Raw genomic sequence first — 16352 nt, forward strand, 5'->3', positions numbered from 1 at the left:
TAGAAAAAATATCACCTGGTCTTTATCATTTTAAAACTCTCCAGTTTTGATGAGACCATGTTCATTATAACCAGGTTCCTGTACTTGGCTGGTAGGAGTAGAACCTGTTGTGGTCTTTCTACTGGTGTACAGTAGCCTATCCACCTCAATGTTTGCAGTGTTTAGTATTAAGCGATTCTTTTCTTCTCACCACAGATGTAGCGCATGCTTATTTAAGTTGCTAGAAACTTCCTGTCAGCTCAGACTAATCTGATTATTCTGCTCTGAACTTTCCCACCTTTCTAAGTAAAATATAGAGTCGTTTTGTGTGAAATTCTCAGAAGATCAGCAATACTTAATCCAGCCCATCTGGCACCATCAGCCATGCCACAGTTAAAGTCACAGACTTAATGTCACTCTTTGACCGCATTCTGATGTTTGAAAAATGTCAACACTAACTGAAGCTCTTGAACTGTATCTACATGATTCTATGTACCTCACTGTTGCCACAGAATTGACATGATTATATAACTGCATAAATGTGCAGATGTGGATACAATATGGAGATACCAGTCAGCCTATAACTCAGATATTTGTACTGAGAGAGAAAACCAACAACCCTCCCATCCCACCACCACAACACTCCCCCATGTATTCTTAATGACCAAACAGAAAACAAAAACAGCATTAGCTAAGCTAGCTAGGTATGTACACACAGAAAAGCACTGCACTTAATTTAAGTTCATAAACAATTTTTTAATTACTATCATGTATTAGCAAGCTAGTTAACAATATGTTTACTATTATATGATTAAAACCATTGATTTAATAAGAAGTTGGCTAATATTATTTGAATCAGTTTCGCTAGAAAGTGTTAACATTTCTACTTACTTACCTATTCCAAATTATTGTATTATTAGACTAGATTATAAGACGATAAGGTTACTATTAACTAGGTAGAGGATAAATTAGTTTATTAAAATGCACACTACAACTGGTTGTTTTGCTATAAAACTAACATAAATAGGATTGGTGAATGGCTTGACAGCAGAGGACCTGAGGCTTAACCTACAGCAGCTCACCTGTCATAGTCACCATTACACAGCGCACGAACAGGAATGGTGAAGGGTTGCCACACTGGGTTCAGAGTGTTCTTGATCACTTCTGTCTTATGACATATAGTAAACCTGTGGCATGTGACACAGAATATTCCTTAAAAATGTCTGTCAAGGAACCTGAACTAGCATCATCACATTTTTAAGTCAAATGCAATCTAACTGTTGCAGAAAAAAAACAAAAGTATATATAGATGACAACAAGGAAGAAATGTAGAGATAGAAACAGAGAGAGAGAGGTAGACAGGACTCCCATTTCACTTACGTTCCATCCTCATTGCTGCGGTAAAACACCAAAAATGGATCAGATTTGCCAAAGAAGTCCTTCTTGTCCAGTTTATTGGCACACAGCTGCATAGTAGCAATATCCTGAATTACAGAAAGACAGGTCACACAGATAGCACTTAAAAAAACACACATACTAACAAGCTGAAGAGTTTTCCAAAACAATTTCTCAGCAAACTACACAAACAACATAAATGACCTCTAGTCAAACTAAACAAAGAAGCATATATCAAGCCAATATGAGCACACTATGAAGAAATATTAGGTAAAGGATTTTTTTCAAGGTATATAAGGCAAACAAATACAAGACACACACACACACACACACACACACACACACACACACACACACACACACACACACACACACACACACACACACACACACACACACATAGCTGTGAATAAAACTGTGAAATAAAACACCTAATCTGCTTGTGCAAATATCCTATAATGAAAGTTTTATTCTGTTGGAAGTGCAGGCAGAGAAATCACTGGCAAAGAAAAAACTCTCATTTCCCCCTGATTATCTCTATACGAGCATGCACACTTTTTCATATTCCTTAGACATCAAATGCCCCTACATCTGCCTTTAAGCTTCTTAAGGCTGTTAAAATCTGGGGAGATGAATCTGTTTTTTGGAGCTCATGAAGACCTGTTGGATGTTCACAAAGATCTTTTCAAGTTAATTTTTGCATGCTTGCAAGCTATTCTTTAAACTAATGTTATTTAAAAAAAATAATAATAATAGTTAAGAGCACAACACTACACTATAATTATACTGTACACAGAGCTTTGCTGTCTCAAGTAGGAGGTATAGCAGTGATGAGTAATCAGGCAAGCAACTTTCGTTGATGATGATTACTGTTGTTAAATAATATTAACAATGTTATTTGGTGCCTTGGCTTAAAAAAAAAGACACAAGAACCTCGTGCACATGCAAGTCTCACGCACAATGCTGTAAAGAAAAGATGCTTTCAAAATTAAAGAAATGAAACATTTCTATATATAAAATGCTATAAATAGAAGTAAACAGTAATAATCTAAACAAAGCCAATAGCTGGTGTGACAAAAAAAAGAAAAGAAAAGTACATCAGGTACATCTTGTTCGGTTTTATGAAATTATAAATTAGCTGCAAAGTTTTAATGAGCATTTTGGAGAATCTGCCATGGTTCTTCTGGAGACTCTGACTGATGCACTTGCTTCTCTTCCTGCATGAAACACTCAGCAGCCTTCATTATGTTTTTTTAGTATGATAACTGGTCTGTTACATAACATGTTGCTTTCTTTACTGACACAGAAACCTTTTTCTGTAACATTTCTTTTTTATGTGGTAAAATTGAAAAAGAAAAATAGTGTTTTACTCAATAATGCATAGATAAATCATAAAATAAACATCAGCAAAAAGGTTTCCAAAAGGTTTAGTTTAAGGCAGTAGTTGCATCTGCTAAAGGGTGTCATTTTTAAATTATAATTTAAAGCTTTAATGTTAACTTACATTTTAGTAGTCTGCAAACTCCAAAGTAGTGGCCATTTGCATTCACATGAGGCTACAAAAAGCTTATGTTTAACTTGTGCAACCATGTGCAGAACACTAAGAGGACAGCATAACCTTTAGCAGGCTGTATAAAGCACTAGTTTGCCACAGATGACTGCTTAATAAGCTGTACAATAATGTGATTCAAGGAACGTGTAGTCCTTTCCTATTGAAAAGAAAATCAATTGTGTTCTCTGGGAGCATCTGTGAAAAAAAGCACACGACTCACAGTGGATTTAAAACCATAATTCCAGCTGAGCACTTACTATTATACGCAACGAGTCATTAGTTTTAAAAGGCTCAAAAATAATTTTGACCTTTTTAATGGAAAAAACTGCTAACTTGTTTAGCTAGCTCAGTGTAATGTTCCCTGAGTGAATTAAAAAACAATGAAATGTGTAAATGTGTTTCAGTTAAAAACTGGGTACTAAAACCTTATTCAATATGCATGTACAATTTATGTGGGATTCCATCTCTCTCTCTCTCTCTCTCTCTCTCTCTCTCTCTCTCTCTCTCTCTCTCTCTCTCTCTCTCTCTCTCTCATTATTTAGGTCTTTAAGATTGGCTGAATGCAAGAACATTCAAAAATCATCTCCTTATCCATTTCTGCTAATTGCTGCTTCTAATTATTCCAAGAGTGAAATATGAACTATGAGATAAATAATTCTGTTTAGAAAAAGAAAAAAGCTATTGCATTAATATCCTTCGCTCTTCACTTATTTGATGAATATATTAGTCCCCTTTCATTTGCTAGAACTGTTAACTGCATGTATTTAAAGCGTATTTATTATCATATGAAAAGATGCACCAGCATTCAGATTAAAACATGTAAATGAATAATGTAGATCATGCATTAAACACATGATACTAATTAAGGGTAAAACATTTAGAGCAAATAGATGTCCAGTTTTAACTCAACAAGCAGTAACTGACAATTTTGTATTCAGTGACCCAGTTATATAGTTTATAGTTTCTGTGCATATGTTTTCATTTCTGTGAGATATGACAAATGGTGATAATGATAATATCACTGTAATTTGATTCAGCGTAATATAATGTGTCATGAATAATAAATAGTGTTCCTAAACTAATTTGCATATATGATAAATGATTTTTCATAAATGATTGAGTGTTTGCTGAACTGACCCTGCAGTTGCTCAGTTCCTCAGCGTTTAAGATGATGGTGCCGCACTTCTTCCCTGGAATCCCACTGGAAGGAAGAAAGAGGGAGAAAGAGAACTCACAGAAACTCATTAGAGACAGAGTCAGTCACAACAGAAAAGTCGGTGCTAGTCTATGAATAGTTCTGTGGTACGAAGTGTGTGTGTGTGTGTGTGTGTGTGTCAGTGTTCACTGAAACAGAGCCTAAGATGGTGTGACAGAGTGAGAGGTCTAAAAGGTGAAAGTGTGAGTGGCAAACAATTGCTCAACACTGTCAACCAACAGGAGGATTCCAATCATTCAGTACCTCACTAATACACACAAACCCAACACCTCTCAGTCAATATCAGCATCTAATATCAGATATAAGTAAATAATTGAAGGACAGAAATTTTGTGTCTAGTTAAGAAAAACGGAAATAAGGTAAAGAAGATAAATACAAATACTGATACAAAAATTTCAGTACAATAATATTTTACTCAGTGAATTAACATTATCAACCGTAACACTGGTGTGGATAGCTAAAGTTAGCTAATATGAATATAAGCTTATTTATTCAGGTGCATTAAATCAACTATTTATTCAAACTAGGCTCATGTATAATGTAGGCTCATGATACTAATGACTACATACAGTCGTAACAAATTCATTTATTTATTGATTGATTTTAAGTCTTATTATTATTTATACTAAGTGTTTAAAAGAGACACTCTGGATCTAGTTATAAGCAGTCAATTATGGGTCCCCATGCCACTGGGATCCCCAGAACAAATGCCAAATGTAAATTAATCCATGTTGCCTAGAACTCCAAAAGTCTCAGAAACTGTTGCTTAGAGCCACATAAATTCAGAAATAGCCCTAGAGGCACTCACTGTAAATAAGATGCGGTTTAATTTTGGATTTGGTTTAGACCGTTGCAGCAATACAGGTCTATATTACAGTATGTACAATGGGGAAAAGGTTTGATATTTTATTTTAAAGGAAGAATAATAGCAGGTAATGTTATTCTCAGAGTTGTCTTAGGGCTACCTGAGAACAGATTATCAGACTGCACCTTTGAAAACGTCACCAATCTAGACATGCAGAAAGCAGAATATAACCAGTGATGAATGAGGCAATCAATGCCAATGTCATCTCATTATGCGGGAGGTGTAGAGAAGATGAGAGAAATGGGCAATCAAAAATCCCTTCATTATAATCGGCTATTGTAATGCTGCCTTGTGACCAGCTGTCAAGTTGAGGTGAGCAAGTACTTTATAATGAATTGCCTAACAAATCGCAGCAGAATGCAGAATTACTGTTAATCACTACGGAAACATTCACTAAAAGTTTTTGAATGTCAAAGAATTGGATTTAAAAAAAAATCTATTAATAGTCCTGAAAAAAAATCCTAAAAAAATTGATGTATCCATCCATACACATGCACACCAGGTGGTAGTCTTGTGGAAAAGGTGTTGGACTACTGATTAGAAGGTTGTGAGTTTGAATCTCAGGCCAAAGCCCTGTTTTGGGAATGTGCATGGAAACCCACTTGGACACAAAGACTATGCATTGAACTCCACACAGACAGTAAATCAAGCTCAGAATTGAACTGAGAACCTCAACACTGTGAGGCTGCACTGCTAATCTGCTGAGTCACTGTGCCACCCATACTCACAAATAAATCATTTCAATTCATTGTTTTTACCATAAAAACACTGAATACATTCTGTAAAATGAAGATTAAACTAAATGAAATATTTGGAATAATCACCCCTTTCTTTTAAAAATTACATTGTTCATTTGAGGTAGTGGCAGCTCGGTTGTTCCATAAGTATACTGGAAAGTTGTCTAACTTGCCTTGATTTTTGATCTGAGTAATCTCCTATTAATTAATATACGTTGTTCAGAGTCAAAGTTGAAGTTATTGACATTGTCCAAGTCTAATGACGACAAAATTCAGCAAGGTCAAACAGTGAAATAGACATACAGCAGATTACTGGGAAGTACATTAAGTGCATCAGATAAGACAAACAGCAAGACACAGTTGAGTACCGAATCAGCTATGTCAAATATTTGTACACCAACTTTTTATTCTCTACATGAATTACATATAAAATGTTGATTTTTTTTTTCAACCAACAAAAATACTCAAGGAGCGTCAGAAAGTGAATTGATGCACTGTGATATCTTGACTTTTTATGTTTTAAGGAGATTGATACACACATTGTGCCTTACCATCAGATGGCCATGTACAGTAGGTGAAACTTGTAGGTTTAAGTGAAATGATAATGAGCTCAATGATTTTGGTGTTCACAGTGCAAGTGGACTAAAAGGGGACACAGTTCTCTTTCTGGACATTTTTAGAACCGAGTAGGTCTAAGACCAGTTGCTGGTCATGCCATATTTCTTTTGCCCTACTGCACTATAACAGCCATGAAAAACTGTGACATTCAAATTCAGTTACTTTACAAGGTGCAGTCACTGTCTGTAGATAAAAATAGTGACCGCATCAAAAAAGCAAAGAAAAAAAATCTAAGAAAAATAAAAGATTTTAAATGCTTCAATCAAAAGAAAATTATGTTTCATGAAATAGAACAGCTGAGTGGTTTGTGCAGACCAAATACGTTCATACTCTTACTGAGCATGTTTGACCATGGCATAATTGTTGGTACCAGATGGGTACCAGTTTCCCGTAACTGCTGATCTCCTGAGACTTTCACACACAACAGCCTCCATTGTTGACTCAGAATGGCACAATTAAAGAAAAAACATTCAGGAAGCTGCAGCTCTACAGACAGAAACACCTTGTTGATGAGAGAGGTCACTGGAGAATAGCCAGACTATTTTGAGCTGATAAAAAAGCTACAGTAACTCAGATAATCACTCTGAACAATTGTGGTGCATCAATTTATGTCCACAATTTACACATTTTCAAACTTCAGACATGATAATTCAGCATGTCACAAAGAAACTGCTTTCATGACAATGAGTTCTTCAGTAATTTTCCCAGTCACCGGCTCTGAATCCAGTAGAACACCTTTACAGTGTGGTAGAACAGGAGATTCACCTGATAAATCTGCAAGAATGTGTGATGCAATCGTGTCAACATGGACTAAGATCTCAAAGGATTTTTTTCACCATCTTGTTGAATCCACGCCATAAAGAATTGATGCTGTTTTGAGAGCAAAGGGAGACCCCACCAGTATTATTATATTGTTCCTTATAAAGTGGCCAGACAGTGGATATTATAATAGTCCATTTTAACAGTCTGCTTTATAACAATGCCTCTATTAGCATATGTGTCATATTACTAGCTAACAGTGCTGATGTTGTGGGAGCACACAACCCCACAGATAGCTATTTAATTTTTTTTCTTTTATTTAAGGTAAGGTAATGTACGGTAAAACTGGAGAGGTGTAAGAACACCAACCCACAAGTTTCTTCAGAGGTGGTTAGAGTGCAGTTCCCTTTAGGGGTCTGAGTTCATTTGCTGTGTTCACATGTGTGTCATCAATCTGAGAATACTTGGGACACTCAAATGGACCGCATTGCTACATGTGAGTAATGCTGCAGAGAATCTGTATCTCTGGCCAGGAAAAACCAAATAACCTCAGTAATTCCTATTCAGGAACACAGAATAATCTTCTCAATACCAAGTTCAGCAAATGACAATGTACAGCAAACAAAGTAACATTTCCGTATTTGAAATGATTTACGAGGTTGTATCAGGATTAAGAAGCATTTATTTTTGTCAAATATACATTTACAACATTTAGCAGACACCCTTATCCAGAGTGACTTTGTTTTTTTTTTTCTTTCAATTTATACAACTGAGCAATTGAGAGTTAAGGGCCTTGCTCAGGGGCCCTGCACTGGCAGCTTGGTGGACCTGGGATTTGAACTTATAACCCTCTGATCAGCAGTTCAACACCCTAAACACTGAGCTACCACTTCCCTACAGAACAGTGAATTACTTTTCTTGAAATATCACAGCTTAGAAAGTTGGGGCCAAAATGCAGGCTCAGCATTGATATGAAGCAGAGAGGGTTAAGGGCCTTGCTCAACAGTGGCAGCTTGGCAGTGCTGGGGTTAAAACCACAAACGTCTGATCAACAACAGTTTATAAATACATACACATTGTGAACTAAATATATCTAATAATAATTTTGAATTTTTTAATTATATTAATTCTTTATATTATTCCATATGTTTACCTTCTGTTCTATGTTTATGTTCTGTAAAACTGCTTTGAGACAATGTCTATTGTAAAAAGCGGTATACAAATAAACTTGAATTGAATTGAATTATGAAACCCAAAACTTTTTTCACCACTTTGCAGCTTAAATTCACAGCGATTAAAAATGGCATCATTCTAAGCTCTGAATTCCAAAACCGAATGTCTTTATCTGTTGTACAATAATTAAAAAAACACTTCAAACATCATTTAAACCTTTAGATTATATAAGCTGTGAAGTCTTGTTGCTTGTATTGAATTGATTACGTTCTTTATGGCAAACTATTAGATTAGACATATTCTGCAACTTTTACTAACAAGCAAAAGTGAGCACTGGAGTTAGAGTTAGCACTAGCGACAGGCTCAAGATAGGTGTACAGAATGAATACTAGACTCATAATGATGCCAGCAGGCTACTCGGTTCCGGCCAAGTTTTGTGAATTTCTTTTCTCATGCCTGGATTGCCTCAGCAGGTTGCATCACTTTGCCAATACAGATAAAAGCACACCATATAAGCTCTCCCACGGTACTGATGCACTTTCTACAATTCAGTATAATGAAATTGAAATAGGCTAGAATGAGAATCAGTGACTTGATTGCTACATTGCCGGGTTATTACCTCTCTCTCACTTGCGCACACACTTTTCCACACATTCCTCGTCCCAGTTTTTCCTCTGCTGCACTGGGTCTGAACTATAAAACAAGTTAAAACTCACTTTGCTAATTTTACAATTACAATTTTAATTAAGCCTTATGGGTTTCAGTAAGATACTTAAATACTAATAAACACTGCTTAAACTGCATTTGAGAAATGAATCCTTATTAATGTTTAGTTCTGTATAATGGTTTTTTTTGTGGGTTTTTTTTTTGCTTAACTACAGCCTTTAGGTTTAATTTACAAAGGATGTATTTAGTCTAACTAACCCCATAAAAGCCCCTTACATGGAGCAACTACAGTTTGACAGTAATTATGTAAAGAAGAATTACTTGAATTCAGAAAAGAAACTTGAGAAAGAAGCTGAGCTTTCAAGTGGAACAACAACGCCACACTGAACAAAAAGGTCACTGGTATAAACTTGACAGAAATGTATGCTTCAGGAATAAAGGCTAATTGCAGGCAAATTGTTCAAGACTACCAAAAGGAGTTCAGAATGTTACCGTGTGTAACTGTGGCCGACCAGAATATTCTGCATGACTGTGACTGAACTGTCTGCTGCTTCTGAGGGAATCTCCTGTCATACTGTATCTCCCTTACCACGTATCTCCCCTACCACTTATCCATTTCTTTCACTGTACACTTTTTAGATGAGGCAGGAGATGCTTACATGCCATCACCTTCAAATGTGACGAGTAAAAAAGACAAGCAAAATAATCACACATAAACCAAAAACACACACACACACACACACACACACACACACACACACACACACACACACACACACACACACACACACACACACACACACACACACACACACATACAGAAAAGAGAGGCACATAAGGACTCCATCTCCCCCACACAGGTTATACAATCAGAAACACAGACTCCCTTATGCAAGAGAGCTAAACACACACACACACACCTACACAGAAACAACATACGCACACACTCATACTTTATATTACAGACACATATAGCACATGTTAAAAAAAAGACATCCTCTCTCTCTCTCTCATGCACACACACCATCATCATCGTCATCTTCATCTATCCATAATAAATGCAAATATAACATGCTCACTAGATACTGTATATATTACCTGTACTCCTTTTCTAAAACACAAATGATTTTTTCTAAAACCTCCTAGGAAACCTGAAGGCAACTCTGGTCAAGCTCAATTGCCAACACTCCACTAAAGTGACCTCTGATCCTTACCTCATCCTATCTATTTCAATTTAGTAAACAGGTACTGAGTCATAGTGTGAGTGGGCTGGCACACCCCACGGACAGGCCAATGTATATTGATAATAAAATATAGGATCAGAAATTATCCCCTCCCAAGCTGAACCTTTTTTCTTTCAACGTCTGTTTCATTTATGAATATGATTTGGGTTCTGCTTCAGTATTGGATTAAAGCTTACTGCATAAGACTTTCCCATGTCAAAATGACTACATTTTTTACAATCAATTCAGAAAGTCGCCAGTCCAGCACAGATAATGTATTCTGTAACTTAAGTCTGAGACTTTCCAATGCCAAAGCTTTCCATTTCTCAGAGTTTGCATGAAGACAATTGGTTTTAGAATGAAAATGCTTTTAGGGTGGACAGACTGGCTAATGAGGTATCTATTCATTCACACATACACAATAAAAATGCTTTTCTCAAAAAGTGTTTACTTCAATTTTGCATAAAGGAACAGCGCCACTTGATGGAGGTAGCACATGTTAGCCATCACTCTCACAGTTTGGTAGCTCAGCTCTGGTCTCTCCCCAGCAGTGGCTTTGCTGTTTGAAGGCCTTTGTTGTTGCAGTAGCACAAACGGCAGCCCCGCTGCAGCAAGTCCTCACTGTGACTTTCAACTTCAATGATTCAGCTGCTCTCTAGAAGCTGAAATCTTTCAGCCTCACAACGTTCATGTGCATACATGACAAAATAAAAAAGATAGGGATAAACAATTAAACCTTGCTATACATCTAAATGATTCGAATTTACTTCAGGTCTATAATAAGATAAACTGAATAAAACAAAATTGTCTGCGTTCTCAGGAAATTAGGGTGGAATACTCTCTCCTCTCTATCAGTCACAGTGACACTGACCAATCATGGACTAATGCATGTAAAAGAGGGCAGATGTCGCGGTGCTCCTTGATGTTGCATGAGCAGCAGTCCGATGTGTTCAGCTGGCTTCATGTGGAGGGGTGTGAATTAGCCATGACTAAAATTTGTGTCATTTGTCAAAATCATGGTCTGATCACAGAAATGTGAACATCACTTCTTTTGAAAATTTGATCTATGTTCATTCCAAATTAGGTGTACTTACATCATGGCAGGGAAATGAAAAAACAGTGGCTGCCAATTATTTAAAGATATAAAATAAATGACAGGTCATGCTGTATAGGGAAAATATACACAGGTCAGCATGACAAATAATAGATTATGTGTTAATGAATATTTTTAATTTATTAAAGAAGGGACAGAATTTTAACTGTGAATTAGTTACTGTTATCGCTTATATTCTGAGAGTCACCAGCCTTACTTTCCAGTGAAGACTTACTAAGTTCTGCAAAGAAGTGACACTAAATTTCATCCCTTTCTTTTTAAACTCGATGTGGCAGGTGGGGGTGTGGTTTAGCAGGAGTCTGCAGTGGAAGCATGAGGAAGTGAGCCATTACCGTGGCACACCTGTTGCTTATCTGTGCGGGTTATTTGCAAGCTGTTTTTTTTACATTGTGTTTCTATGAAATCTAAGGAACAGTTCTGCCTTGTTAATTGCCTACTGCCCCATTATGCCCAGTGCAGACTCCTGCTAAGCCACTGACTCATCTGCCACACTCTACTTATTACTTAATTTAGATAGTGAAGGTCCACCATACAAGTCTCAGTAAATAAGCTGTTACTATAGAAGTACTGTATAGCAATAATCAATAATAAAGCATGTATATACATAGACAGATAAATGGATAGATATAGATATACATGCTTTATTATAATAAGATGAAAGATTTGTTTATATATATATACGTATATATATATACGTATATATATATATATCTGCACAGAATGCATATAATATATATATATATATATATATATATATATATATATATATATATATATATATATATATACACAGAATGCATATAATATATATATATATATATATATATATATATATATATATATATATATATATATATATATATATATATATATATATATATATATGCATTCTGTGCAATTAAATGTAGGTGTGTGTCTGTATTATTATTCATATTATTTTACAGCTATAAGCATCTGTGTCGGTGGTGCACTTTGTGAATATATATATTCTTCCCCAAAAACCAGCAGCCACTGGTCTACACTGTAACACCAACTCAGTGTTTGAGCTTCCAGCAAACAGGTTTTTATTTTAGCTGTCACGATGGAACAATAAGAAAAGCTTTACTACATAGATTTACAAAGTGCTTTTGTTGCTTATCACAAAATAATAAAGCTTTTACTAAAAAATTTTAATCATGGCACAGCATTCAGAAACGTAAGCATCTAAAATTAGATTCACTGCACTGGCTCTAACACCAGGTTTAACATCCAGAGTGACTGGAAATCCTTATACTTCCTCAAAAGCAGAGTGAAATGACGGGCTAGTCCCTGCAGGATCCCGACCTCCAGCATACCTCAGGGATGGTCATAGAGTCTGCAGTTACCATGGCAACATGAATATCTTGAAATACTAGACTGTGGTTGTATGTGCCATGGAAACAGTGCAGTAAAATCTATAATATAATAAATAATAATATAACATCCACACTATTAATATTAACAGCAGGAACTAAGGAGTTGGGACAACTTCATCAGCTGTGAATGGAAAGATACACACTTGACACTGAGTGGCATTCAGCTGAGTCAGTGACAGTGCAATACTCAATTGAGATAAGCATCAATAAATAATTAAGGACAGTGTGTGTTTGTTGGGAGAGGCATGTTTTTATATCTTAATGCAATCTGATAGGAATATGGCTTGATTTGGCTGGACCACATTAGGAAAACTGCTTGGATTTAGCAGTTTATCCACAGCTTTTATTTTATATAAAAGGCAGTAAGTTTTTGCTTACTCAAGTAATGGTTAGCATTAAATGTAGATGTAGCCATAGCTTTAATAATTAATAATTATATCAGTGCATGGTCCTGTAGGATAGTAAGTCAAACGTACTATGTATGAATGTTATTTAGGTTGTGATAATGCATTTAATTATTTGTGGCCACTCTTCATGAAGAATCTTTTAACCGTAAATGAAGCTTTTATTTTATGGATTGCGTATAATATTGTTTGGCTGAAGAATTATCCAAGACAGTGAAAATAACTCATAGTGAAAATTATAAATCATGTCTGTGTGTAGTGTACGTATGTATGTGCTTTTGTGGATAAAGGCATTTCACATTTAGGGTCATGATCATTTGTTTTCTTAGAATGATGGGCCTCTGACTGGAAGAGAGGAATACAGCTTAGTCTTCCAAAGCAAAACTCTCCCTATATACTGCTTTTTTCAATATAAATTTCTGTCTCTGTCCATCCATTGGGGTAGGGTGACAAGGAACCCAATAGGAAGAGTGCCATTACTGAAAGCCCATTCAGTTACACCACAAAATAAACGTGGGAGAGAAAACCTGAGGAAGAGAGACAGATGTCAAATAGTGCTTCAGCAATGTTTCTCCTGTTCCCTTCCAATTAGTCACTGACACGAAACAGCATTCCGTGTCTATCACAACCAAGCACACACAAACCTGGTCACCAACATGTGCTTTGTGACATAAAGGACGTTCTTAAACCAGTTTGAAATGCACTGCCTGAAAAGATAAGCTGTGGAATAGGTAAACAATCGTTTCTAAGGGCATAAAATGCATTTCACTTATTAAGCAGCATTCTTATTGTGTGAATTGTCTGACCTGAACCCCCCAATTAACCTAGAACATCCCATCAGCACCAGCATATCCTTAGCCTCTGTACCTGTGCACCTGGTTTTGTAGAAACATGATTTGAGTGCTCCTTCAGAAAGCTCATTCATTCATTCAAGCACCAAGAATAGCGGCATAATCATATCTGGAACCTAATGCTTCACAGAGGGAGAAATCAGCAAGATAGAGACAGACTTTTTCACAATCTCTTATTCAGGCCAGGTAGCACCTGAATAACTCAGCAGACACAAGGGACTGTATATAAGGAGAAGAACCAAGTCACATACTTCATCAGATACTTGAGTCTAAACACGCAATCAGTGACACTCTATGAAAGATTCTTAACGAGAAGCAGATATTCCCTTTCTATCTCTCTCACACAAAACCCATACACACACAAACACATACACACAATCCAAATATTTCCACACTGATTACCTGACAGATAAAGCTCATAACATGATGAATGATACCCTCTGTAAAATACAAAGAATCAATAACACGTTTGTTTTTCTGCTTAATGAGTAATGCAGCCATGATGCCTTTGATTTAATACATCACAGGTTTGGGTTTATTAATCAATATTTCACTACCTGACAGTAAATATGTGTTGTTTGGTATAACAGTAGATGGGAAAAAAAACTGGGGCCTTATTTTTATTCGATTGGATCCTAAATTTCATAGGTTTGACGGGGAAAACTGGAATCTATGAAATATAAAACTCATAAAATTGTCATTATACCTTAAACTATTATGTAGCCCACGCAAACTGAAAGACTTGCCAACATACCTTGTTACATTAGTGTGTGCTGACAACAAAGCATTTAGTCATACTAGTGTAACACAAGTCACTGGGATGTGTAAGTAATAAAGGATGCATTGTGTAATTTAGCATAATATTGGCTCAAGTAAATGATTTATACAGAGCAGTAAAGCAAGCCGATTTAATATACTGATATATATACTCAGTTTATTAGGTACACCTACCTGGTATCAATCAGTTATGCACTTTTCTGAGCATAGTGGCTATTAATATCCAGAATGTAGACATATCTGGTATCTAGTAAGATTTAATATCTACTAATATCCACTGTGCTATGGTGATGCCCTTTTTCCTTTAAAGGGTGGAGTGGAGGATGGCTGACAACCTGTGCATTGCAACAAATCTACACCAGTCAGTAATTGTATAGTTTCATTAAGTGCCTCTATAAGGTAGGTTCATATACAGTAAATATTCATGTAATGGTTTTCCATATAGACTAATCCAGAGAACCATGCAGCAGGTTGCAATCTATATTGGATAGCCCTTATTGCCATAGCTAATAAACAGTTTACTAAATCATTTTAATAAAGAAATGTTTGAGACAGAGTGCAATCAAATAAGGAATAAGAATAAATCTCCCAAGTATAGAGTGTATATTATAGACATACAGTATAGAAATACATATTCTTTATGTAAGAGAAATAGAGGCACAGACAGAAACACACAAGAGAGAGAGAGAGAGAGAGAGAGAGAGAGAGAGAGAGAGAGAGAGAGAGAGAGAGAGAGAGAGAGAGAGAGAGAGAGAGAGAGAGAGAGAGAGAGAGATAGTTCCCCTTTTAATGAAAACATTAGTCATTCTGGAAAATTTCCTCACCATGAGACTAAGGGCTTCTATTTATAGTTTGTCTATTTATTTAGTACAGAGGATTTGAATACATGCAAGCTAATTATTAATTATAAGTTCATTATTAATTATCAAGTGGCTTCCAGTCATCTTGATGAGATGAGAAAGTCACTGAACCCTTTAGTATGAGCTCCATCCTCTAAATGAAGGTATATAGTTTTACCCATATTACATAGAGTGATCAACCATAACATTAAAACTACCTCCCAGGTATTGTATAGGTTCCCCTTGTGCCACTGAGACTGTCTGACTCATTGAGACATGGACTCCTCAAGGTGTGCTGCAGCTTGTTAGCAGCAGATACTGTTAGCTGTGAAGTGGCCTCCAGCATCTCAAACAGATCCTCAAAAAGATTGAAATCTGGAGAACTTGGGCAACCAAGTCACTGTCACTGCTTACTTAGACCACTTTTGGAAGGTACTAAGCACTGCATTCTGGGAACACCCCACAAGACATGCTGTTTTGGAGATGCTCTGACCCAGTCATCGAGCCATGACAAAGACTGAAAGTCTCACTCAAAGTCCAAGGGAGATTTTAACTATTATCATTCCAATGACCAGCTCTGTGTTATAACTGCTGAGCCAACAAGTACTCCATACTTTAGAAATATTCTAGTCTAAATATGACACATGTTGGTGGATGCATTTATGTTTTTATCACTTCTACTGTTTTTAACTGTCTACCATACCCCTTATCACTTTATTCTTTTACACCCTTTTTTCTCCCAGTCCTTTCTGTTTTTTTTTCTATGTCTTAATAGTACTGACCTCTGCTG

General features: G+C 36.2%; 1 protein-coding gene across 4 annotated transcripts in view; it reads right to left on the reverse strand.

Moving 5' to 3' along the window:
• LOC113642868 (copine-9) overlaps window positions 1–16352 on the reverse strand; it is a 73310-nt gene that overhangs the window by 15689 nt on the left and 41269 nt on the right. For 3 of the 4 annotated variants that reach the window (XM_047814367.1, XM_027146610.2, XM_047814368.1), the window contains 3 exons: window positions 4064–4127; window positions 1360–1463; window positions 1062–1166 (listed from right to left, as the gene is read on the reverse strand). In XM_047814367.1, the coding sequence (XP_047670323.1) occupies window positions 1062–1166; window positions 1360–1463; window positions 4064–4127 (273 nt within the window). Of the gene's footprint in view, window positions 1–1061; window positions 1167–1359; window positions 1464–2878; window positions 2964–4063; window positions 4128–16352 lie in introns of those variants that run through there. The other variant, XM_047814369.1, reaches the window with a different exon arrangement.

This window comes from Tachysurus fulvidraco, chromosome 5 (assembly GCF_022655615.1).
Source record: "Tachysurus fulvidraco isolate hzauxx_2018 chromosome 5, HZAU_PFXX_2.0, whole genome shotgun sequence".
In the NCBI taxonomy this organism is placed as follows: domain Eukaryota; kingdom Metazoa; phylum Chordata; class Actinopteri; order Siluriformes; family Bagridae; genus Tachysurus; species Tachysurus fulvidraco.